Here is a 27,927-nt window from a genome sequence, read left to right as displayed (position 1 = left end):
AAATTTTAACATAACATTAAATGTTTGCGCAATGTACTGTTTGCTTTTCCATATACTATATGCTCTAATTTAGCACTTATGAAAAAGTATGTTTATTTCTTTTTGATATCAACCATCTAGTTTTTTTCCCCTTAAGACTGCAGTAATTGTTTTTGTACTCAAATCAGTATCATCTCCTGATTGACTGTTTATGGGATTAACTAAAATAAAGTGTATACTGACAATGAAATCCTGAGCATGCTGAGAAATAAATCCTACTGAGTTTGATGAGTCTTACATAAATACATTTACATAAAATTGAAGCCTGAAACTAGCATTTTGCACGAACAGAGAAATAATTAAATCTGCTGCAGCAAAACTACTATCTGTTTTTCTGATAGTTTTGAATCTACTAAATGGATTTAATTCCACAAAAGCATACTATAAGAATTAGTTCTGTCATAACATTCTATGCATTTTACAAGCACAGCATTTTCACGTTTAAAAATGTCTGCATACAAATCACAGCACCTGGCTACAAAAACAGCAGAATGCCAGAATTTTTGAGTTTTAAACAAAAAATCTAATAAAGCTAAGGGACCATCCACTCCTAAATATGAAAGTGGTGGAAAATAAAAAAAAATATTCTTGGGTTCTTGCTGCTAAGAAAAAAACCCATTAAACTACAGTGGTAGGACTTCACAGAAATCTGACATCTTTTCTCACATATAGGTGGCCCTTGTTTAACATTATAATTTGGATGGGCAACTGTTGCCGAGCAACACGGTTATAAAGCCTGACTACATAATGTGCCAACTTATGATGGAAATTGCAGTAGTTCTGGTAGCCATATATAATAACAGAATTATATATGCCTGAATGTGCTTCCCCACTCTTTTTATCTTTGTGTGAATTAGGGAGGGCTTATATGAGACATTTTCTCAAGTTTTGATTTTTGGAATAGGCCCTAGTCCAGTGTTTCTCAACCTTGACAATTTTAAGGCATGTGGACTTCAACTCCCAGAATTCCACAGCCAGCATTGCTGGCTGTGGAATTCTGGGAGCTGAAGTCCACATGCCTTAAAATTGTCAAGGTTGAGAAACACTGTCCTAGTCTCTCCTACCTGACCATAGTCTTGGCAAAGGATCTTCCCTCTGTCCTTCAAGACCATTCCCTGTGCCAATAAAAAAGAATATTTGTAGCTCAAGGTTGAAATGAGGGTTTCTTGACTGCTCTCTGGCTGTTTTCTTGCAGATGTTTCATTACTCAAACTAGATAACCCTCTGGGGCACTGATGATATTACAAGTACTCAAAGAGCACCAAGGACCCCTCATTCCCCGTGCCATCTATAGATGGCTGGCGAAAGTCACTAATCAATCTCCAGATAAAAATGGCCTGGAGACTTGGCAACACCATTTCCTTCCTTCCCCCCCCCCCCCCCCCCCCAGGCCTCTTGCTCTGCAACTGCCTTTAAGTTTTCTTCAGGTTTTCTAATTGCCCTGGAATGACTGAAAATAAGAATATTTAAACGAGTCTATTTTGCATACTAGCTATTATGCCAGTGTTTCTCAACCTTGACAATTTTAAGGCATGTGGACTTCAACTCCCAGAATTCCACAGCCAGCAAAGCTGGCTGTGGAATTCTGGGAGTTGAAGTCCACATGCCTTAAAATTGTCAAGGTTGAGAAACACTGTATTATGCAGATTGGAGAAGCTGTATAGGAAGTTATTTCACTGGGAGATGGAGAGAGAAGCACGGGCAACCGATTCAGAGACTTCTCAACGGCTCCAGCAATTCCAGAGATGGAAGAGGTTATTTCTGAGGGATGAAGCGCGGCGAGGATGAAGGTCTGAGGAACTCCGGCTTCTCAAACGAAGAGGAGGATTTTTCTGTCCTTCCTCAACGTGGCTTCCTAGACGGGATATACATCATTCAGCATACAGAGCAAACCGTACATCTTGAAACGCCGGTCTACCATTCCCAATCGTCCGCCAGCGCGTTTTTTTTTTTTAAAAAAAAACCTTCCCACACCGCGTTCTCTCCGCCGCCGGGCACGAGAAGGCGTTCCCCTTCCCGCCTTTTTCATGGGCTGGCCAATCACGCCGCGGGGCGCGCGGGAAAACCGTTGGGCGAAGAACTGCACCTCGTGACGCCACAAGAGAACCCCCCCTCCGCGCGCTCGAGCCCCGCCCCTTTTTTCGCGCGCTCGCTTTTTTGGGGGGCGGGCGGGCAGCAGCCTGAGGCGGCGGGGTCTACGGGGTTGACGCCCCATTGCCTCTGGCTGGACCGGGGAGGGGGGTGGAAATATGCCGCGCAAGGAGCCGCTGACCCCATTGCAAGAGAGGAGCGAGGCGGAAAGCTCCATGAGGAACTGCCGGGCACCATGGAGACCAGATATCCTTGCTCTCTCTCTCTCTGCCTCTCGGTTCCCACGCGTGGCTGAAGAGCCCTGTGGGTTTAGCGGCTTTGCCGTCTGTGGAGACGGACGCTGTCCTATGAATTAGCAACGGGGTGGGATTGTAGAGCCCAAACTTTCCTTCTAAACTCAATGGGGTTCATCCTCGAACGGGAAGAAAGGTCCGCCGTGTCTTCCTTGGCATCGAAATAAATACCTTAATTTGCTTCTTGTCCCTTGGGAGACATATTTCTCCCCGTGTGCCCTTATTCCTCTTTTAACAGGAACAATAAATACCTGCCACCCTCTTCTCTTTGAAGAAGGAGCATCGGGCAGCTTGTTAAGTGAGTTAAGGTTGGTCACAGAATCAGCCAGATGTTTAGACTGGATTTGGCTTTATTTTCCCCAGCCAGTCCTTTCCAAGGACATGGGTGATCTTTACAGATAGTCCTTGACTAACCACGGTTTGTTTAGTGACTGTTCGAAGTTACAAGGGCATTAAAAAAAAGCAATTTAATGACCATTTTTCACACGACTACTGTTAGTGTCCCTGAAGTCATGTGATCAAAATTAGGGCACTTGGCAACTGATTCATATTTATGACAGTTGCAGTGTCATGGGGTCATGTGATCACCCTTTTGCAACCTTCTGACAAGCAAAATCAATGGGGAAGTAGATCCCCATTAACAGCTGTGTCAGTAAACAGTTGCAGGGATTCGTTTAAGAACTGAGGCAAGAAAGGTCGTAAAATGGGGCAAAATTTACTTAAATGTTTCACTTAACAACAGAAATTTTGGGCTCAGTTGTGGTCATGTTGAGCAGTGCCTGTACTATTATCAGATTTGTGTGCTGCGTTTCTTATACATAAACTCAGTGTGGTGAATATATATAATACTCCTTCCTCTCCTATTTTCCCCAAAACAACAACCATTTGAGGTAGTTTGGGCTGAGAGGGTGACTAACTCAAAGTCACCTTTCTGCCTTTCATGTCTAAGGGATCATTTATTGCTCTGATCACAGAGCTTTTTTAATAGAAACTTCCAGTTGGGGGGATTGATACATTCCTTATCTCCATACTCTAAAACAAAGGCATATAAATTTAATAAAAATCCTTGCACTCTAAAGTGGGAGGAGAAAAAGGAATTACTGTCTTCCAGATTATTTATTTATTCTAGATTTTTCTTATCCTATAATTATTTTTATAAATAACCCAATGTGGTGAACATACCAAATACTCCTTATTTTCTCCACAACCCTGTAAGATGGGTTGGGTTGGGTTGAGAGAAAGTGATTGGCTCCAAGTCACCCATTTGACTTTCGTGCCTAAGGCAAAACTAGAACTCATAAGTCTCCTGGTTTCTAGCCTGGTATCTTGACCACTAGACCAAACTGGCTCTCTTATGTCCATAATGCGTGCTTCAGGGAAAATAATCACCAAAGGGTTAAGAGTGCACTGTTGACTACATTATTTAGAATGTATTAATTCAAAGCTGGATTTTGGAGTGAATTATTCAAATGTGTATAAAGAGGTATTTTTGTATGTAAAATGCATGGGTTTTGCTTCTCCTTTTCCAATCTGTATAAACCATTGGCTCTCTGACCTCTTTGAAATACATTTTTGTTATTCGCTGGCTGTAACCTGTTTTTAAATTTGGTTATGTTTTTCAAGATTCAATAGTTTTCAGCATTTAAAATACTGCCATATATAATAAAGCATTCTTAACTGCTGAATCGGACATCTTTATATCTAGGTTATCTGCAGATATAACAATTTGGTGTGTATATTTCAGCTTGGCACCAAAGCAAAATAAGAATTATGATTTATATTTATTTCTGATTCCCTTAACCGGCTTTTCATTTACATGGTTTTTAAGCATTATCCATGACAGATTTAGAAAAGGAAAGATTAATTTGGAAAGTACCCTGGAACTTCTTAATAAATTTGACATTCCTTTTGATTATATTCATGTGAAATACATTTTTAAGGTGAGAAATTATTATTTAATCATTTTAGAAGTAATACTAACATGCTTTTATTTTTAAAGATAAATATATAACATGCTAGATATTTACCAATTTAGTTATCATACCCTTCAATTATCATTTGGGGCAGTGGCAATTATTTTGTGGGACAATTGTGTGTTTCTTACAGTGCCATGTATGATAATTAAATATCAGAAAGAAACCAATAGACACACTAAATATCCATGGTAAATTGGTGGAATATCATGCAAGCAGTATTGGCAGTGGGCACAATTTAAAATTATTGTATTAGTTAATTTAGTGCAATAGGTGTATATATCCAATCATATATCCTAATTAGGAATGCCCAATTTAATTTCCTTTTGCAAAAACGATCATAGAGGTACTCTGTATCAGGGCCACAGTACTGAGATAGAGTTGAGAGTTGAGCAGTTGAGCAGTGCATGCTCAGTGAAGGTAATTTAGGGCTTTCTTTGCTAGCCAATAAAAGACTGGCATTGTATTCTCTCTGAAGGGAAGTCCTAATCCACCTTTCCAGAAACAGACTGATTTGTGAACTTTGCCTTTTTAAGTGTGGTTAACAGTGATTTCACCAAACACCCACTAAAGTAACAGAGCTGTTACTGTCTTTTCTACTTTAGAAGCCTCACTGCTTTAAAAGAGAACCACCTACTGAGCTGTTCTGTCAAAAGAGTTTAGAGGTTTCAATATTTATAGATTGCTTACATTTCTTAGTATAGGTGGTCCTTGACATACAGCTACAATTCAGAACAGAATTTTGGTTGCAAGCAAGGCAAAGAGAATTGCACCTGATTTTATAAACTTTTTTTGCCACAGTTAAGTGAATCATTGCAGTTAAAAGAAGCAACATGATCATTAAGCAAATCTGGCTTCTTGTACTGACTTTGCTTGTGGAAAGCCAGTTGAGAAGGTTACAAATAACAATCATATGACCCCAGGATACTGCAACTGTTGCAAATTCAAACAGGATACCAAGAGCCTGAATTTTGATCACATGATCATAGGGATGCTGTGAAGACGCAAGTGAGAGGACTAGACATAAGTCACATTAATTTCAGTGCCTTTGTAACTTCAAATAGATGCTAAATTAATGGTTGTAAGTTGAGGACTACCTGTAAGCAACAATCCTCTAAGCTTCTGTTAAAACTTTACACCTCTGAAAGGATAGTATATCCACATTGTCACTTTGATGACATTGCCAAAATAAACTGAAGGATAATTAATTAACCTTAAACTATTAACTATAACTGATAAAATTAAATAATTTAAAAATAATTTAAATATTCTAAATATTTCCTTTAGGTAGAAATCTTTTATTTGTAATACGTTCTGAAATAAAATATTCTGTTATGATAGAGCCATACTTTGTCTTACCTTGTGTGTTAGAAATATATGTGCTTTTAAGGTGGCTTTTTTTTTAAACAAATCAAAATATTTGTTGAAAAATAGTAGCAGTCTTATAGCATGGAGAATTTAGTGCTAATAAAATCAGCGAGCCATATTTCTAGATAATAATAGATACAGTAGATAGGAGTCCTGGTGGAGCAATGATTAGAATGCAGAATTCTCGACTAACTCTGCCCACAGTCTGGAGTTCGATCCTGACAGGCTCAAAGTTGACTCAGCCGAGGTTGGTAAACTGAGGACCCAGATTGTTGGGGACAATATGCTGATATTGTAAACCATCCAGAGAGTGCTACAAAGCACTATGGGGTGGTATATAAACCTAACTGCTATTGCTGTTGCTATTGCTAGATAAAATAAGGAGTGCATTGTAAATAATATGATTAATTTTTTTAAATGGCTAAATATAATCAAAATAGTTTGGGATGAATTTCTTAAAAACTGATTTAGATTTTACTTGTCAGAATCCTTAAAAATTATGACCTGGATCCTAACCTAGTTAGACTGAAAACAGCAGATAGTTGTATTAAAGTACAGTCATCCATTCCTTGAGTCAGCAGAAAAGTATTCTAATTCTGCCATAATAATGAGGCCAGTTTTGTTACAGGACAGAGTAAGGAAGGTGATTTCCCCTCTCACTGAATATCACTTGCTAGTCCGTGGGATAAAAGCTACTAATTACTTTTTTTAATGGGAAAGGGGCCGAGGGAGGAGGTAAATTTGAATCTGACAAATGACTAGATTCATGGGTTCAGCTACTGATTTGTGGGATGGATGGGGCTGTCCTCTTTAACAAGGTAGCCTTCTACCTTGCAGATCAAGCAATGGCTTTTCCGCTGAATGGCAAAGGTTGCCTGGCTAAATAAGAGAAGCCATCCTGCTTCATTTTGCAATCCTCCCTGCTCCCTTGGTCACCAGAATGGAAATAAAGCAGGATCAGATGTGAAGGCAGAGAGAGCTCTTTAACTGTAATGTTTCTAATCCACCATATCAAAGAGCTGGTGAGTAGTAGACAACCAGATTGTCCTGCCACTTCACCCAACTCTGCTATTGGGACTGGGAGGGGTACACTAGGAATATTAGTAAGTCAACTTAAGTATCCTTTAGTGCTTGTTAGCTCCTGGGACTTCACAAATTTCTCTCCCTACCAGTCAGCTGTTTTTCAAGCTATTTTTAAATATAGGATTGGTTTGGGACTGGGTGGGTGGGATAGCAGGACAATCTGGGAGACATAATTCTTAACTGCCTCTGATCCTATCTCACTGTAAGATTAGAAACCTATTGGATAAAGGGCCATCTGCTAGTTCTTTCTTCCTTCCCCCATGAATGCAGTAAAACAAGAAAGATGGCTCTTTATCATCTAAGTGTCCAATTACAGGAGGAGTAGAGGGGGGAGCCAACTTTATCTACATAGACTCCAATCCCATTAAGCTGACTTATGCAATTGTAGATCTGGCAGGAAAAGACCTGTCTATCCCAAATTACCGTAGTCTGCATTCATAGACATGACAGGTAAATATTAATAAAGTTCAATAACATTTAATTTGAATATTAGCAAGTATGGAGAGGGATGTGTCTTGAAGTGATAAAAATTGTATTCTATTACAATCAGAATGTAGGAACCTACCATATGGCTAATTAGCTGCTCTTTGGGTTGAGCTAAGTCTCTGAACCAGGATTGACTCAAAGACTTAATGGATTAAAGGAGAGAAAAAGAATTGAACTTGCCACCTGCACAGAGCAGAATGCTCCTGAAAATCTGTTCCCTGGGATTGGAAGTGTGCATGTATGTGTGTGAGCTCACAGCAGCCTAAAAGGACAACAAAAGTAGAGAGATGTAAATTTTTGAGTCTAAAGAGGAAATTGGATTTAAGATTTGAAATGGGGGCATTTGCCAAATATAGTGATGTGCCCTTGCTGGGCATCTTTCCCATTTCAAATTTGACCCTCTAAAGCAGGGATCCCCAACCCCCAGTCCATGGACTGATATCGGGCCATGGCATGCCAGCAACCGGTCCGCACAAACAAGCAAAGCCCCATCTGTGGAATGCAGGCAGCACACAAAACCACACACTCTCTGGTCTGTGGAAAAACCTTTCTCCATGGAACCGGTCCCTGGTACCCAAAAGGTTGGGAACCTCTGCTCTAAAGAGAAGTCATGTTTAATTTTGTACAGTGATATCCATGAGGACTAAATGAAATTGTATTCAGATTTGTATTCAGATGAGAAAACTAAACATTGCCTGAAAAGAAGTGATGCTATAACTTCTGGGTAATTTATAGTGGGATATACAATATTAGCATGAATGAAAAATATAAGTTATTTCTAGCTACAAATGACATTGAAGCAAATATTGTTTTCCTAAAAGGTAATGCTTACAAGTCTGCTTTATAGCAGCCCAGGGCTATAATAATTACTATACTACTTTATATCAGTATACGTTGAAATAAAGCTTTTCAGTGGCGTGGAATACAAAATATCCCCTCTAAAGAAGCCCATTCCATAAAGATTCAGAAATGTCTAAAATGGGACTTGCTTTCTATTCTGTTTCTGTTTTGAAAAAAAAATCACTAGGTACCTGCTTGATTTGATGTCCTATTGAAAGTAGGAGGCTGGTTATGGTTGGAATAAAATGCTGAACTAGTGTTAAGTTATTGCTAGAGGATTTTTCTTATGTTAAGTTTTAAGTTTATGTGTACCTGTTTTTAAAAGACAATTTCAGGGAGCTGAATTTGGTTGATTGATTAAATCTAGCCTTCTACCTGAGCCCTCCAGTTCAGAGGAATCTACTTCACATGGTGCTAATCTTCTCCAAGCAGTGAAGATATTTTTGTTGTATTTGGTGAAGTGGCCAGCTAGAAACTCTCCACATGAGCTTGGATGAATTGATCCCTACTAACAATCTTACAAGATAACTATAAGATTGGGTGACAACAGCAGTAGAAATAGAGATTGCTCTGTTGGACCACAATGCCTTCTTGGTACAATAAACATCTAAGAAGAGTAACTGAATATTTTTTAGTGTTTTTCTTTTTCTATTCATGATATCATGTATTATATATATATTTTATTATTTTTCTTTTAAACCAGACAAGTGATTCATTCAAGGCTGGAAACATTACTATAGAGGATTTTAGAAGAATATATCGTGCTATAGCACATAGATGTGAAATTCATGAGCTCTTCACAATCCACTCTCCAAATCACAGAATACTATCGCTACCAAATCTAGTTGGCTTTCTCAGAAATGAACAGTTTCAGGATAATGCTGATGAAACAATTGCATCTCAACTTATTGCAAAATTTGAGCCCATTGAAGAAGGTATGCTGTATTTTTAATTTCTGAATATCACATTTTTTTTACCAAATGGAATTCAGTAATACTACACATATTACTTTAGAAATAAAACATACTCTCAGGAATCTAATTTTCAAATATAAAAATATGGATCACTTTTAATATTGAAATAGCATAGATTTTTCAATACAAATTACTTAAAAGATGGCAAAGATGGAATTGTCTTTCAGTTGTCATGCTAAAAATTATTCTTCTATTTGCTGGCATTTCTTAATGGAATTGGGATGATGGAGAGGGGAATAATTGTGTGCTATTTTGTCCTGCTTTCCAAAGCAGCTTTGGAGAAAGATACCCTACTTATCTGGTCATTCTTAAAGAAAAGGCCAATATATCCATATAGGGATTTTTTTCATTTAATTTAAGCTAGTTGCTGCTGGAGTATAGTGTCCTTTCCTTCATTTGGTGGTGGTTGGATTGAGAAATGATTGCTGCTGAGCTCAGATATTTTTACAATTCACAAATGATCTAAAATAAAAGCTAAAGGTAGAGTCTTGTGATGGTACCATTTTATGCATATTACACTGAAAATTGCACGTGGGTAAGGGACAGATAGTATGTAAAGGGTTAACATTTCCATCTTTGCAATATTTACAGCCTGCAGACATAAATAAGAAAATACATTCTGGAAAAAAGTCTCTGGGCACTTTAAATTTTTATTCCTAATTTATACAGTATTTGACATCTGTTGATACAGATTTCTCCCGTTAATGATTAATGCAATTAAAAATTATATATCCCACAATTAAATAAACAGTTGCCAGGTCCCATAGACCAATAATCAGTACTTCATAGCCAATGGTTTCAAAGACCAGTGATATATTTACTTAGTCTAATATGATAATTCTTCTCATCTGCCTCTTGCTAAGATTTAAGTCAATATAACTATGACATCTTCAGACTGTAAACTGTGTAGCATGGGAAAAAGTGATGATATCCAGTCTGCAATTGTAACTGAAAGCAGACTGTGCAGAAAAGTCTTAAAGACAATACAGAATAAAATGACAGATATAATCAAATGCTGGTAAATCTGAAAAATCCAATCTTCATTAAATTTATATAGATTCATTCTTAAAAAGATTTAGAATTGCTAATAGAATTTTTTAAAATGACCATACATGAATTATGTATATAAAATTTGATATTTTCAAAGCTTGAATGCATTGCAGACTTTTTAATTTGTACTTATTTTGAATAGTAATATTCTGTTTTCCACTTATAAGGATCCATAAAGTAATCTTAGATAAATTTATAAAAATAATATGACTTTACAGAAACAAAGCTAAAATAGCATTATCAAATAAAATCAAGAGCTCCAAAAATGTGTAGATGTTAAAATGCTAATTATGAATTCTGTTAAAGACTTTAAAGAATAAGATTATTTTAGCTTGGTATTAAGGCATAAGAGAAATTAAGGCTCTCCATACTTAGTCTCAGATTTCCCTCCTAACAAACTGGACAGGAAAAGTTAATTGAAAGAACAAATCTTTCAGAACTTTGATTAGTAATATTTATTAGAAGGAAGATTAAGATTACTACATAAGAATCCAAGTGAGTATTCTATTCTTAAATGAGGCACTAATATATAGACAACAGCAATGGTCACAGGCTTCAAAATGATGGGAATAACTGAGAGACTTTATGTGCCTTTTTATGTGCCTGCAGTGCTTGTGACATGCTTTAAAATGGGCAGACTTTGATCACCCAATTGGTTTTGCCATTTTTAGACTGTAGCTGTCAGAACCCTATGTTCTGTGTGCATGGGATTTCTTATTCTTTTCGGGTTCTGACGTTCTCCTGGGGGGGGGGAGGAGAAAGCTTGAGGTGCCGATGTGTATTTGCTTTGCTCTGTCTTTTGCTCTATCCTCTTTGATGTGTCTCTAATGGGGTGAGAATGGAATGTACCTCCGGCCATCTACCTTATCTCCGAGCGTGGAAGAAACGGTGCAGATACCTAACACCCTTGGAAGTGGCGCCTTATCGCTCTGTTCTCATGGTGTTTTCACACCTGCGGATTGGCCTGTTTAAACCATCCAGATAGACAGGGTGGGGTTACTATGGATACTTTTAATTACTTGATTTGCGTGGGAAACCCTCAGATCCTGCCCTCTATTCCTGCTGTCAACACCTCCCAATAAAAGTTCCTTTTGAAATGATGCTGTTTCAAGAGTTCTGCTTTCTTGGGAGAACTGATTGAGGTGGGGCTTTACATTAGCTATGAATTTCCATGATAGATAATATGATGGAAAAACCATCTTCCATGTCCTTATACTCTTTCAAATGAAGGGGTCTAGAAGCCTGCTTTTGGGGGTGAAAGAGATCGCCCTGTTTCTGTTTTGCTATTAGATGTCTTATCAATATGAGAATCAACCCTCACACTTAAAAGAACAAAATAAATGAGTATCAGAAAGGAGTAATATCTGTATAGCATGTTTCTGACCTGTAGGTGTCAAAAATTAAAGGTATATAAAAATTAAAAGATTTAGGGAAGGATAAAAACAGTAGAAATACTAAAAATAAAGGATTTACATTTTAATTTTCCAGATACTGTAATCCTTGCAAGTTTAAGCATAGCCAAATCCTACATTTGTCTATTCTGAGTATGTTAAAAGTAATTAATGTACTTGGCCTTAATCCCTATAGTGTTCTAACTTTAATTATATTTAGCTCATATGCGTTGCTTAAAAATATTTTACAATATTTCAGAATGTGTATGCTAAGTCATAAAGTGTTAAATCAGAAGTACAGAGCATCTGTCTTGAAATTAGGATTGCCTTGTATGTTACTAATGCTGATGCGGATCACAGTCTGGAAAGATTTTTGTCTGACTCTTAAGTGTTACACTCCATCAACAGTTATTTGGTTATTTCAAAAATAATTTTCTTACCTATATATGAAAATGAAATTGTTTCCAATCCATTTCACTATACATTTCATGTCACACTATTTAGTTGTGGATATTGCATTTTTAAAAACTCTGTTTTGAAGAAAATCAAAAGACACTCCCCGAATAGACCTATTCTTTATGCATATAATGTGTGTGTGTGTATGTGTGTGTGTGTGTATGTGTATATATACACACACACATACATGCAGAGAAAAGATAGAAGGAACATTTTCCTGAAACAAATAAAGTGAAGAAACAGATTTTTTTAAAAATCTTACTAATGCATTTTGGGTATTACATGGAAATGTCGCAGAGGAGAATAGAGATTAATTATTCACACTAGTCAGAAAGAGAATTGGTTGTGTCCCCATTTCTGTACCTGATGTTAAACTGTGAGTAAGATACATAAAAAAATCAAGACGGAGATAAGATAGTGATGGCTAATTTGGGTGCCATTCACACATATAAATGGAATTAAATGGAATAAAATAAAGTAAGATGGAATTGAATGGAATAGTGTTCATCTAGAAACACTGAATAATCCTCTTACTGGCTCTGAAAGTATAAATGACAGCTGTAATTAGTTTACCATTCTGAATTGATACAGCACTTAGGGAAAACAGGACTAGTCTCACTTATATAAGCCTGCTTACCTAGAGACGAGTACTACACTATGTCTATGTCATGCCATTTAGATGATGAAATGAAACATTTACTAATGAATGTGGTCATTAACACTTAGAACTAATTGGACTATCTATCCTCTATCAAAGATAATTAAAAGTTTGCCAAGAAAGAAAACTAATAAAGCTTAAAATAGATTGCAGGAACCGTTGAATTTGGAATATTGTTTATTAAAGTACTTTTGAATTAATTAAATATAACTCACATTCCTATAAGGATTATTTAAACTTGTTACAAAGGATGATTGGATGATTTCCATAAATAAAGAGATAAAGAAAACTGGAAGCTGTAAAAGACCATATATAGAACTACAGAGTGCTAAAGGGATTAAAAAGTTAAGGGAAAAAAGCCTCTCTTTATTTTCTATTTCTCATTTCTGGATTGCGAATTAAAAGAAAAATGGTTACTGCTAAAAGAGAAGCAAAAATAACAAAAGGAGGAGATCATGGTTATATAGAGCAAATAACAGAAAAAGGAATGGTGGCACAGGTTTTATGAAATATATTTATAGAAATGGGGAAGAAGTATTAGTCACAGTATTAGTGACTGAGGTAACAGCAACTATGACTGCATCAACTAAAAGTGATCTGATTTCACTAGAAAGAATGGAAAGATTTGCAAATATGGAAAACAAAAACTTGAAGAATCTCTAATACAGATGAATGGAGTGTCATAGGTCCTATAGACAGAGATGAATAAAGTAGAACTCTGAGGCTTGAAAATTCCTCAAAGAACATGTTTATTAGGTACAAAGTATTGGCACGGTCAAAAGTGAAACCAAGTCTGAATACACAAGTAACAATTGCCCAATTACAAAGTTTAATGTCCCACCCACAAAACTATGCAAGCAACTACGTCCCCCAATATACTTATTTGGCGGGCTTTTTATGCAACACCCAGTCCCTGGTCACGGGAGCAGTAGATGACCTTGGTTCCCACGGGACAGAAAATTATTTTGACTAACAAAGCCCCTGGGCAACGCCCCTCTGTTCAATGTGGCAAGCTAGAACGAGAAGAAAAAATGGCTGCAGCCATACTCATCGTAGAGTTGACACGGAGAAGTTAAACAGTTTAAAGGAAAAAATTGAAGTTTTGGAAAATAAGACAGAAATGGAAATTTGAATAATTTGGCACTACTGGACTCAAGAGAAATTATTTTTTTCTAGGCTGAAAACAGCTCCAGAGGAACCTGGTGAAGATATTAAAGAATTGTTGAAGCCTTACTAAAAAAATTTGGAAGGAGACAAAGATAGGGATGCAAAAATGGTCAAAGTATACAGAATTAATACAAGCTATGCAAAGATTGTAACAAGAAATGTACCAAGAGATACATGCTTGTGCTCTTTATCAGGAAGAAGAGAAGAGGCCACGTTCTACAACAACATATTAACATTGTTATGGATTAACAATTCAGAAGTGATTATATTCAAAGATATACTTATCAGAATATTGGAACTGGAGGAGACACAGTTGCATCAAAAGGAAGGATAGGCAGAACAAATACAATAAGAAATTGAGGAAAAGATTACTACAGTATGTTGGGAGCTACAGGGATAAACTTTGCTTAAGGAAGAATGGATTGTGAAGATGGCACAGAGATGGCACAATTGATCTGTTTGATCAGGGATAAAACTAAATACTTTTATAAAAGACTAAAAATCCTTTATGGACTTTTTGCTGAAAATGGGAAAAAAATGAGTTGGTGATTTTTGCATTTGTACATAAAAAACAGTTTAATATGGGATACAGAGGAATATGCTATGTAATCTTAGAAAGGGAGAATGGATAATAAGTTTGTAACTGCTGCAATGGAGATCAGAAGTTGTTTTTATTAATTATTTCTTTTTTTTCTTTATCTGTATTGTCTTTCATATTTTTTCTTTTATTGTATTTTCTTCTTCTTGGGAAATCCTGACTCAAATCTTAATAGACTAGAACAAGTAATTTACTAATTAAATTAACTAAATAAAATTATTAACAATTGTTTTTCTTTTAAAATTTAGAGCATAGATAGAATTTGTTATGCTATGTGTGGCCCCTATTATGCTGAGCTTGAGGCAGAAGTTGATGGCAAATATTTAATTTTGGCAACATATTTTGGGGTTATTTTTCAGGTTTGGGTGGGTTTAAGTGTAGAATTGGTACCAATTTGTTCCCCAAAGCCTGCCATTTCCCTTCTTATTCAAAAACAAACAAACAAACAAACAAAAAAACCAGGCTTAAAAATAGCTGTCCCAGTGACAATACACTGTTAACAGGTGGCCTCTTTAGGTCCTTCAGACTAAAAGACTGGGTTACAACTTTTGACTCTTTAGCACTTGTTCATTCCTAACTTGGTGGAAGTCAGTAAGAGTCCCGCAATTAGCGTGTAATTAGGAAGTAATCTACTCCAGAAGGTGTTAGGGGAGAGAATTTTTCTGATGCCTTGTACTGTAGGTTGTGGTCATAAGTAACTGTAAATATATCTTATTTTAAAAATTGTACATAGAACTTTAATGGCAAGTAATGAAATTCTAGACCAATAATGAAATTCTAGACAAATGTACTAGTAAGTCATACACCAAACAAGGCAAGTAGCATATGTAGGAGATGTATTAATGGATGTGGTTGTACTGCCCCTGGCAGATGGTGTGCAACTTGGGGGTTCTTCTGGACTCATGACTCCTGCTCAGAGAGCAAGTGGCAGTCATGACTAGGAGAACCTTTGCACAACTTCATGTTGTGCGCCAGTTGTGCCCTTTCGTGGGAGTCCCTGTGCTCAGTCACTCAAGCCCTGGTCGTCTCATGTCTAGACTACTGAAATGAACTCCACATAAGACTACTCTTGAAGAGTATTCAGAAGCTACAGCTGGCAAAGAATGCAGCTCCATGGACATTCTTGGTGCCTTGAAGGTGGCCCGTGTAGCATCACTGCTGAGCTAGCTACATTGTTTGCAGGTTGCTTCCGAGTCCAATTCAAGGTGTTATTACTTTAAAGCCCTTTATGGCATGGATCCATAAAGTGTTATCATTACTGTTACCTGAGGAACTGTCTCACCCAATGGGATTGGCCTACCCCATCCAGGCTGGCAGAAAAGGCATACTGCGGAAATTCCATCAATCAAGGAATTCTGCCCAGTGGGGTCCAGAAATCGTTTATTATCATGGCACCTGCCCTTTGGAATATCGTGCCCCTTGAGGTGAGATCTCCACCCATTCTCTTGGCTTCCCAAAAGAGCCTGAAGACCAGGCTCTACCAATTGGCCTGAGGCCTCTATAGGGGAACATCATACTGGAGGTAGCTAATGAACTAACAGAAGGGTCTACCTGTAACCCATGTGTACCTCGCTCCCTTTCTCGCTATCTTTGTCAATTTTAAGTCTAATTTTGATGCTAATATTTATTATTTTAATATTTTATTCTATTTATTTTACTTGTAAGCTACCTAGAGTCTCCTCTTGCTGCGATGGGTAGCGTATACATTTCATAATAAAACAAATGGAATAAATTAAGAATATTCTTGTTATTATTTTAGGTTTCTTTGGTATAATAGTGAGTGGCATTGTGGCCTATGGTGAAGACTCTTGCCTCCCACTCAGAAGGTTGAGAGTTCAGTTCTAGGTAGTGGCAGAGGTTTCTCTCCTAGGAAGCAAAGAAAAAATATTTGTAGTGTCAGGAAGGGCATCTGGCCAGTAAACTCTCAGCTCCATCCAGTCGCCCCAACTGTACCCCGAATTAAGGGATTACTGGGTTGTAAAAAAGGAAGTTAGGTATAATAGTGTGTGAGCGTGTTTGTAATGTAGTCCCTGAGTTTAGCTTGACTCCTAGTCATGACATGTCCACATAGTTTTTGAGTGGCTGTCTTCCATATATTCCAGAAAACACTCCTTGAAACTTCCCATATTTGCTGTTCTGTAGCTTAGAAAAACATGTCAAAATCACTGAAGCGCACCACAGTGCAGAAAAGCTAACTTTCCATCACTGCATGGCACTTTTATGAGGAAAAATGCCTCAGCAATTAATTTCGCTAAATTAAAAGCTAAAATTGTTAAATTATTCTCATGGCTAAATGGCATGAAACTGCATGTCTAGTCCATTTGCCAGTAGTGACTTATTGTTTAGCAGCTGTTGTGCCAGGGATTTTTCAAGTGGAGATTTTTGTTTTAAAGTCCTCTGTTCAGGAAATTGTGAACAGAAATTTAATGTAAACTCAATCAATCTTGCAAGTCATCTTAGGAAGAAAATATATTAAGTTATAAGCCTACAAGCATACAAATACATTATTTACTGATATACTGTATTTGTGACTGTATTTATAGGCTCCAAAGATGGAGAGAGAAAAATATATATTTTGAATTTTTTGGTACTAGATAATAAAGGTTGTATATTAGCAAAAAAATAAATTGTTTCTTGATTTGCTTTTGTTATTTTTCTACTTCTTTTTTTCTTGCATTAAAAATAGTGGAATATACAATTTTTGTACACAAGGAGTGTCACAGTCCCATATAGTTAAGATCTTGATACAAATAATCATATCTGTATGGCTATAGCAGATTCATTGCCTGGGTCTTCCACGTTGCAAAATTTGGTGGGTCATTGGGTAGGCTAGATCAGTGGTTCTCAACCTGTGGGTCGGGACCCCATTTGGGGTCGATCGACCATTTCACGGGGGTCGCCAAGCAAGGCTGTCCACCATTTTTTTTGTCCGCCATTTTTTTTTTGTCCGCCATTTTTCCCCCCTTTTCCGGCGGGTGCCTTTTTTCTCCCTTTCCCCCTTGGGCTGGGCCAGCTGGTGGTCAGCCTGCTCCGTCTCTGCCGCTTGCCAGCTATGCCTCGGCCGGCACAGGGGGCGGAACCACACATGCGCGGCGCTCCCGGGCAGGGAAAGTCCTCGACTTACGACCGGTTTAGTCCTCGACTTACGACCGGTTTAGTCCTCGACTTACGACCAGTTGGGGTCGCGGCATTAAAAAGGTTGAGAACCACTGGGCTAGATAAAAGCGAGATTCTGTTTACATAGTGACAATTTATGTACAGTACCCCATAATTGCATGTGACCACATACGAGTTGTCTTTTGCATCTGGATGAGTATGGAAAGAGCCAAAAATGGATTCCGAAAAGGAGCATACTTGTGAAAGATAGTACGCAAGCCAATCTCCTTTGATCTAGTGGCTACAAGAATTAAACTGTCCTCTTGCCTTAAACATCTGAAACAGTCTTTAATTGCCATTTGCCTTCATAACCTTTGCATCTGAAAATAGTATTTTTAGTCCTATTGTCTTCTTAGCTTCTTAGCACTTAGCAACAGCATCAAATTTGTATAGCAGAGACCTGCTAGAACATTAATAACAGAATGCTTGTGGAACGTGGCAGTCTTAAGACGCAGTAGATAAAAACAGACCATACGCTGCATATACATTCTGCTTGCCGCATTGGAATAGGAGGGTGAGAGATGGTCTATTGTCTTCAGGACTGTAAGCTATGTCCTGTTTAACATTTTGAAGTACATATAACAATGAATGAGGTCATTTAATTAGATGTAGGAAAGTGTTCCTTCTTGACAAACACAGTTACTCTCTTCCTAAAGAACTTGTAGCCTAAGAAAGTGAGCCTTGAAAATAATTAGGATCAAGGGGAAGAATAAAAGTAAAATATGCTTTGGGTGGAAATAAAGCTAGTCATACACTTCATATTCTCAAACCCTCATTTTATTCGGCCTTTTGCATCTTTTTAAAGAGTCCATTTTTATATCCTGAACCTCGTAAGTCCCAAATACAAGAGTAAATATATGAAATATATAAATAGAAGCATGTTATACACCTTTTTTTTAAAAAAAAGTCCAATAGATAAATTTATGTGATCCATGATTTTTTTTCTTAAAAACTAAAGAAAAGAAAATATTAGTATCCTACCTAAACAGATTTATTTGGAAAATCAGTCCTATTAACAGCAAATGTATTTTATCTGTCTGCTCTTTTGCAGTATTGCACGATATTCTAGTGTGACTAGAATTCCTTTCTTATGTAGAATAAATCTTTCTCCTATGAAACCTCAAATTTAACCCAGATCCTGGGAGGCTCGGACTCTCATGATAAAAATCCCTTGAGGGTTTATAAAATGGTTATACATGGATGGAGATGGGCCAGAGTCTCTTTATCCAGAGTCACTTGGTAGAGTAAAATGGGTAGCAAATAAATTTAATTAATAAATAGATACACCACATATTTATACTGGATTGGTGTCTTATTTCTGTATCTTTATATCAATATTGTATGATAGAAAGGAGGCAAAACAATCATTATGGTACTTAACTGACTTTGTTTTGAAGCAACATCTTTGAACAAGTTTGAGATTTTCTATTTACTGAGGAAAAAATTAAAGAGATTTGGGTGTCAAATACAACATGGACATTAAAAAATCCAGTAACGTTAGGAAATTAAGCCCTTTAAGTAAAGAACAATAATTGGGGGAAATAAGAGCTGCAGCATTGCTTTAGAATCAGAGGACAGAAGTCAGTTAAGGATAGGGTTTTAAATTTCATTGTGTCTGTAAAAATAATTTAAAATGGATTGAACGTAAGTCTACAATCCCTAGTTGAGTCCTACTCAATTATTTTCTGTACAAAATATGAATAGACATACACTCTGACTTGGGGATTGGCAAAATTGTAGCTCTAGGCCACAAAATCAAGTGCAGCCACAGATGCATTTTCTCACAACCTCACTAAATTAAAAGGTAGAAATCTCATAAGATCATAGTATCTTTTGTCATTTTGACAGTTTCAGATGAGAACTTGCAAGGTGATGGTGCTTTATTTTATTTATTGGGCATGTAACTGATTGTATGACAGGCCATACAATGGTGCCCAGGTGAACATTATAAGAGGCTCACTGGCATAGTACTAAATCTTATACGTGGAAAAGATATGATAGGAATTATTGCTTTACAATATATACTAAATGCACACACAAGTATGCAGCATACTATGTTAGCTAATATCAAATGTAGTTTGTGATCTGACTGATAATATTTTCTATCAATTTGAACAGCAAACACTATTCTGAGGGAATTTCATTTATAAGATGTTAGGCTTAACCTAAATAACTGGCAAGAAAAATATACTGAGGGTGCATCAGCCAAAGCTCATGAAAGATATCACTCAATTACTGAGTTGATAAATAAGTTATACGAGCATATAAAATACTTATCGCATGTGATTCATTTTCTTTCAATTCCTCATCACTGAATGCAAGAACAGTTTAGATTTTCACATGTGATCTGACATTCTGTGTTACATTAATATATTTAGTCTGGAATATTGTCAATTTGTGCTTAATTCTGTTTGTATCCATGCTGGAGATAGATATATATATATGTTTGTAATGTTCTGGATTTCAGCAAGGAGAAATAAAGAGATGACCTTTGAAGGATTTATAAGATATGTGACCTCTGAGGACTGCACAATATTTAAAAATGAGCACAGAACTGTTTACCAGGATATGTCCCGTCCGCTATGTGAATACTTTATTTCATCCTCACACAACACCTACCTCATATCTGATCAGCTAATAGGGTCAAGTCACCTGTGGGGCTATGCAAGGTATTTGTATCCATTTTGAATCATTAGTTTACTATAATAAGTAGTTCAGTAGAGCAGCTTCTTCTGTTTTCCTGAATCTCATTTTCAAAAGCATAAATTAAAACATCATTAAAAAAACCCACTGAAAGCCACAAATAGAAAGCAAAGTAGCTAGACTACAATTCAATATGACAGATAAATATTTTAGTGCTGCAATTGGGTTTTGATTTAAACAGAAGAATATACATTTTCAAAATATAAATATACCAAGGAAACCCATATAGCCTGTGCCAAAGCATGCTAGGGTAAAATGTTTACTTTCCATAAATAGTCCACTGCATGATTTACAAACTCATTTCCCCATATTTATGTATGTGTATATATGGAGTGTTCAGAGTTTCTAAGATTTGCTAGAGCCATTTTGAGGCAGACCATTAAACAAAATGAACAATAAAGGAGTGCGAGAACTTATAGGACTCTAGGGTTTCTCATTAAGAACTAGAATTGTACCATGTTTTGTGCTATGCTTTCTCAGTTCCAGGAGTTCTTTAATTTATGTGGATAAATTCTGTGCACAGAAGGAAGGAGTGAGGAGCAGATCATAGAAGATTAGCAGCAAGAGGGAAGAACAAGCACTTTGTGCAGACATTGAAACCTAGAATTTTTTAGGAGCCAATGCTATGTATGAGGTTTAAGAAACATATGTTAATAATTGAGACAGACCTCCCAAGCATACTAATTTCTTGGGCCTGGGAACAGTATGTACAGAACATTTTTTTGCTTAAGAGGGAGAAAAAAATCTAATTGAGCCTAGCTGAACTAGTAGTAACTATATGGATGCATCCATCTCATTTTCTTGGCAAGAATATGGAAGTTGCTTGCCACCAATTCTCATGCTAGCCTAGAGATTTTGCCTTGAGATTTTAGGATAGTTTTTTCTGCAAATACTGATCAGGCTTGACAATGCTTAGTTTTCTAATGTAAGGTACTGACTGAAGTGTCCACGTGTGTATGTTGAAATACATGCATACCATCAAAAGTTATGAATAACTAGCAATATAAAGGAGATTAAAGGAGGACAGGAAAACAAAATATATGAGTCAGATCATCAGTTGCCTAAAACTGTTTAAGCTTTGTCAAAGATTCAGTAAGAGTAGGAACATATTTGTAGTAGACCCAGATAAATCATGTTATGGGCCTGCACATGGATCCTTATGGAAGATCACTAAATATTGCTTAAATGATATACTTCAGGATATGAAAGCTTGTTTAAACATCCACAAGCCTTTAAACACTTTTTGTGTCTAGCACAGATTGAGGAATGAAGTAACATTGAACTTGTGAGACTCATCCTGTTCTGAGCTGGGTCCCCACAGAAGTACCAAATATTTTAACAGAAATTAATAGAATAATAGAGTTGGCAGGAAACCTTGGAGATATTCTAGTCCAACCCTCTGCTGGAGCAGGAGATCTTATACCATTTCAAACAAATGGCTATTCAGTCTCTTTTCAAAAGCCTCCAGTGATGAAGTACCCACAATTTCTGAAGGCAAGCCATTCCACTAGTTTATTGTTCCTACTGTCAGGAAATTTCTCCTTAGTTCTAGGTTGCTTCTCTCCTTGATTAGTTTCCATCTATTGCTTCTTGTTTTGCCTTCTGGTACTTTGGAAAATAGATTGACCCGCTCTTCTTTGTAGCAGTCCCTCAAATATTGGAACACTGCTATCATGTCGCCGCTTGTCCTTTTTAACTAGACTAGATATACTCAATTCCTGCAACATCTTTTTTTATATTGTGTTGACTAAAACTGGATGCAGTATTCCATGTGTGGTCTTATCAAGGCCTTATAAGGTGTTGCTAATACTTCATGTGATCTTGATTCTATCCCTGTGTTAATGCAGCCTAGGATTGCATTGACTTTTTGGGCAGCTAAGGTACACTGCTGAGTCATATTTAAGTATTTTTCCACTAGGACTCCAAGATCCCTCTTGCAGTTGCTGCTATTGAGCCAGGTTTCACCTAATCTATTATCTATATATTTTACAAGAGAATAGTTAATTGTTTCTGGATAGATCCTGGTGGAGTTTAAGAGGTTGGATACAGGGAAGAAAAGCAAACTAAGGATAATTCCAGAACCTATTTTGGAATCAGTTGTGACTTACAATAATCCTGCTGCTAATAAACTGTTTCTACTTTGTCTCCTCAGAGAAAAGCTAACATAATAAGTGTTTGTGCCCTAGCCCTGAGGTTGTACTACCTTGACTGTGTAGGGCTTCCTGTTATGTCTATCTTTAAAACAACTTTTGTTAAACCATGTACCTTATTCAATAGGGTTCTGTCAGACAAAATGAGTGAACAAAGAGTTCTAATAGTAGTTTGCCAGTAGAGTTCAATAAAGAGATTAAAAAAGAAGAAAGAACTGATAATCTCTATTTTGAAAGATTATATACACAATTGTGAGGGGTAAAAAGTTTATCTCCTGAATAGCTGCTAAGTGCAAGAGTTGTGCCTTGAGACGTGTTGATTGCTCATTCTGAGTGACTCCTCTTTCCCATTGGCTTTCCTACTTGAAAAGACTTACCTGAGAAAGTAGACGTAGTAGGAACAGGAAATAGCCATTTAATATTATTTTTCTTAATGTGAAGGGAAACTAAATTTTAATACAATTGATCATGTGTCTTGGACTTCAGAAAAGTGGATTTCAATAAATTCAGAGAAAGTTGAATGGATTCCATTTGAGAAGCTAATGGAAAAATAAGTTCAAGATGGATTTGAATTCCAGGAGAAACTAAAAGCATAACTGCAAATAATTCCAATTAATAAAAAGAGTATATAGAAGAAACTGATACAGTAGTCCTCAATTTACAAGCACAATTGAGTCCAAAATTTCCATTGCTAAGCAAGATAGTTGTGAATTTTACCCCATTTTATGACCTTTTTTGCCACAGTTAAGTGAATCGTTGTAGTTGTTAAGTTAGTAGCATGGCTGGTAAGTGAAACTGGCTTCCTCACTGACTTGTAGGAAGATCACAAAAGGCGATCACGTGATCCCGGGACATTGCAACCATCATAAATATGAGCCAGTTGCCAAGCATCCAAATTTTGATCATGTGGCCATGGGGATGCTGCAAGGGTTGTAAGCGTGAAAAACAATCATAAGTCAATTTTTTTTCAGTGCCTTTGTAACTTGAACAGTCACTAAATAAATGGTTGTAAGTTGAGAACTACCTATATAACTTACAGAAAATGCTAATCAGAATTCTGAAAACAAAAAAGAGCATATGTAAGAGAGAGACATGTTACTAAGGAAGAATAGGTATTGATAAGCTGGAACTGTAGAGAGTGCTAGAAAAATAAATAGGCTCCTTTAAAAAAAACAACAATAACCTGTTTAGTGAAAATGACAGTACTAAGACCTCTTTACTTTGAATGAATAGAAGGCCATGAATTACATCGTAGAATTCTGAAATAATTTGCTGATGGTGTGGTACAATCTTTTATGAAGTCTCTGACAAATACTGGAAAACTGGTGAAGTGCCAGGTAACTAGAAAATGTAGTTATCTACTGTATGTACTGTATTGTATATACTCTATTCGAAAAGTGGGAAAAGTAGATATAATGAATGAAGACTAGTTAGTCTGATACCAAATAGCAGATCATATAGGAGTTAATCTTTTAATATCTTGAAATAATATATATTTACCAGAAGCAAATATATATTTATCAAGAACAAATCTTGTCAGGCTAATGTTATCTCATTTTTAATTTGGATGCTTGTTTAGTAAATTTTAGAATACCATATAGACATAATATATATTGACTTCAGCAAGACATTGGCAAAGTACTCCATGATATTGTAGTTAACTGGGCTGAATGGAATAATAATAAAATTGGAATAAAGCTGGTTCAAAAATTGAATTCAAATGTTGCTCAAAGAATCTTATCAAATTGGAATCAAGTATAATAACTCTTCCATGCAAATTACATAAAATTGTGATAATTGATATCCTAGAAAAGAAAAATTAATTTAAAACAATATTGATTGGTTAGAGAAATGGGCTGAAAATAACAAAATGATATTAAACTTAGACAAATGCCAAGCCAAATGTATAGGTATAGGTATAGGATAATAATACTTGTGAATTTGGAGTAATAATTAATTGCCAAGTGAATATTGATGCAGTCTCTAGTGTCATTCGAGGCACAACTGACTAAGCAGTGTGATATGTCTATAAAAAAGGCAACAACTTGAGTACTATGTCAATTTCTGGGCAATTTACTTTCAAGAGGATACAGATAAACTAGAAAAGATTCACAGATTGATAGGGCTAGAAAGAACTTGGAATATTTAGTTTCTTGAAAAGAGGGGGACTACAAGAGCACTCTGCAGATACCTGAAAAGATTTTCTCAGAAAGTCAAAAACCTATTTTCAAACATTTTAGAGTTCCGAAAATGGAATAATGGATTTAAGTTAAGCTAGGCAAATTCTACTTGAATGTTAGGAAAAAAAAATTACTATCAGTAAGAACAATTTGAGAATGGACCAGAGTATGTACAGAAGTGGTACACTTTTCTTTGGATATATACAGATTGAGTGAAGATAATCCCTGTCTGGGATATTTTAATTGGATCTCTTGAATTCAGGGGATGGATTCACTAACAAAACTAGCAAAACCATTGTCTATTAGAATATTTGTTTATGATTCTAAAGCTATATTTGATTAAATGAAAAATTAAAATTAAAGCCAAAGTTGGCAAATATTCAATATGTGGATTTCCCATTTTCCTTTTAAAGTATTCCAGGAAATGATGCTGTGTAATGAGTTTTGCAGTTGTTGGGATCTTAAAATCCATTGAAATTAATGGGACCTAGTTTTATGTCCTTTCTTTGGGGTACAAATCTTAATACTCTTGTCCTTCAGGGGCTCACAGTGCAATAGTCTTTTCCTAATGGCGATTCATAGTTTACTTTCCAGAAGCTGTGGAAGCACAATTTGAATAGTGTACCACAGCAATTGTGCTACAACATTAACTTTTCAGAATACTATTGGATAGCCCACTGTGCATTTTTTTTTTCAGGGAAATACTTGCTTTAGAAACTCAACTTCTTTCCTGAGGATTTTTCTGAGCGAACTACTCAAGTTAAAATAAATGATCTACATATAATATGCTTTACATTTTTCTTATACGTACAGTTCTTAGCTAGACGACTTTTTAATCATCTCTACTGCTTTTGTTATAAATGTTTTCTAAGAGTATTTTTCAACCACAATTTCCAGTAGTAATAGCTCTATGATGTGCCATTTCCAAAATGACTGAAAACATGAGAAAGCATGAGAATCTTAAAATATATTTTCTATAGAGCAACATCTCTGAATGTTACCGAAAATAGGTTAATAAAATTTCATGAAACAAATTTAATTGTGTATTGTGTAGCTGGACCAGGCACTGAGTCCTTTGCACCAGATACTATTGCCTCCTAACTGCAGTTAAAGAAAGCTGGTACTGTCATGACAAACCTTTAACAATCTTTTAACTCAAACAATTTTAAATGACCCGAACCCACATATTGCAATTCTTTGTGAGGCAAAATGTCCATATTTTGGTAAAATCTGAAATGGAAGTTTTTTACACTCCTTCCCCCAGCTGTGTTAGAGGACATCAATTCCATTAGCTTTGAACCAGCCTAGGAATGCCAGCAAATTGTTTTCATTTTTAATTTCTCAGTAGCTTATCTATATGACTCCATTTCTAACTTTTTTTTCAAGTGCTCTGATGAAAGGATGCCGGTGCCTGGAAATTGATTGCTGGGATGGACCCAATAACGATCCTGTCGTTTATCATGGATATACATTAACAAACAAAATTAGCTTTATGACCGTCATCCAAGTGATCGACAAGTATGCCTTTGTGGTAGGTACATGCGTGACGTTTTAAGATACTCTTCATTAATTACCCACATGCCTTCAGAGTTTTGATAGATGATGAGAATTTAGTAGCATAAAACAAAAGGCACCTACTACATGGGCCATGAAACAATCTGTTGGGCGGAAACTTTTCCTCTTAAAAATGAGTAGAACCAGATAAAAGCTCTGTCCCAACCCATGCCTGCAACTGCAGTGGAAAGGAATAGATGAAAGAGGAGGGAATGTATGGTCTCTTCAGCACCAAGATGGCTTTGTTCCGCTCACTAGTGTAGATGATCATATTGAAAGGAAAGGAAACCCTTTACAGAAGAAACACTATGAGCTACTTACTTGGGACCACTTTAAGATGCCATAGTATTTTGGTGTCTTAATGAAAATATCTGTAATTGCAGTATTGCTTATTTTAGTTATATGTATTTTCTATTTGTGCAATTAAGGAGGTTAATAACTTTGAAATTGCATTTTCAGGTCTCTGATTATCCTCTCATATTGTCTTTGGAGAATCATTGTAGTCCTAAACAGCAGGAAGTTATGGTGGATTATCTAAGTAGTATTCTGGGTGACAAGCTGGTTACATTTACAATAGATGAGACCATGCCAACTGAATTACCTTCTCCGGAGGTAACATTTTTTTAAAAAAAATATAATCGTTACTGTTGTATATAGGGACTTTACCATTTTTTTTATTCTGGATGTGGTTGCACTGCTGCAGGCAGACCAGGTGTGCAATTTGTGTGTCCTTCTAAACTCAAAACTCCTGCTTGAGGAGCAGGTTGGGCAGTATTTTGAAGGGGAGCTGGATACTTTTATACTATATATTTCAATGATCTTATTGAAATTAAAAGTATATCCCACCTGTTAATGGGGAGTCTTACTGACCTATAATAATATCAACTTATTTTCATAGGCACTAAAATTCAAAATTATGATAAAAAATAAAAAAATTGGAACACTTGAAGAAACACTTGGAAGGAAAGATATGGACAGTCATGGTCAAACAGGAGAATTTGAAGAGGAGGAAACAAGTGATGATGAGTCAAATAATGAGGAAAAACGCCCAAAACAATCTCTGGTTAAGAAAAGACAAGCACGTTGGAAAAATGCAGCTCCCCCCAGAAAAAAACAAAAAGTATGTATGTGAAATTAAATTGTCAAAGAAAAATAGATCTTTCTTCGTTCCCATTTGAAGTTCTTTCTTGATCCTCAAAGGTTAGGAAAGTTCTCAAAGGAAGATATTTGAACTTCAAAGTTGGTTTGTATGATGGATGTGCTGTTATAAACCACACATTAGTATATCTCAAGCAGATTTGCTATTTTTCATTTACCAGAAGTAATGCAATTTGCTTTTCTTAGGGCTATGGAAAGAAAATGTATGAAAAAGAATTCAAAGTTCGAGAAATGTTGGAAAATGTCTGTGTTATTGCTTAGTGATGAACTTTTAGGAATATACCACTTTGGATTCCAGATTCAAAACTTACTCAGTTTTGCATGTCTGCTATCTTTTAAGTTCAAGCAGGGCTGCCTCTTATTATATTTACATTTATAAGGATCCTTTTAGTCTACATCTAGTTTTGTATAAATACCTCAGTAAATATTAGTTTTGATTAACTGATTTTGCTTCTTAAATCACTTAAGATTATAGCAAGATTATTTTTAGGCTTTAAATGATTGCAGGTTATTTGTGTTGGAATGGATTGAGAGTATAATACGGAAAGTTAAATTCAAA

The 27,927-nt window shown here is 36.3% G+C and overlaps 1 protein-coding gene across 1 annotated transcript in view; it reads left to right on the top strand.

Moving 5' to 3' along the window:
• Positions 1-1,807: 1,807 nt before the first annotated feature.
• LOC107293546 (1-phosphatidylinositol 4,5-bisphosphate phosphodiesterase zeta-1) overlaps positions 1,808-27,927 on the top strand; it is a 39,612-nt gene continuing 13,492 nt past the window's right edge. The window contains exons 1-8 of the mRNA XM_029285418.1: positions 1,808-1,829; positions 2,662-2,731; positions 4,168-4,363; positions 8,877-9,108; positions 20,091-20,292; positions 26,043-26,187; positions 26,670-26,822; positions 27,109-27,330. Coding sequence (XP_029141251.1) covers positions 1,808-1,829; positions 2,662-2,731; positions 4,168-4,363; positions 8,877-9,108; positions 20,091-20,292; positions 26,043-26,187; positions 26,670-26,822; positions 27,109-27,330 — 1,242 coding nt within the window. The remainder of the gene's footprint in view (positions 1,830-2,661; positions 2,732-4,167; positions 4,364-8,876; positions 9,109-20,090; positions 20,293-26,042; positions 26,188-26,669; positions 26,823-27,108; positions 27,331-27,927) is intronic.

This window comes from Protobothrops mucrosquamatus, unplaced genomic scaffold, assembly GCF_001527695.2.
Source record: "Protobothrops mucrosquamatus isolate PMUCROS unplaced genomic scaffold, P.Mucros_1.0 scaffold1648, whole genome shotgun sequence".
Classification (NCBI taxonomy): Eukaryota; Metazoa; Chordata; class Lepidosauria; order Squamata; family Viperidae; genus Protobothrops; species Protobothrops mucrosquamatus.
The sequence above is the reverse complement of the archived record's forward strand: the minus strand, read 5'-3'. Positions and strand labels throughout refer to the sequence as shown.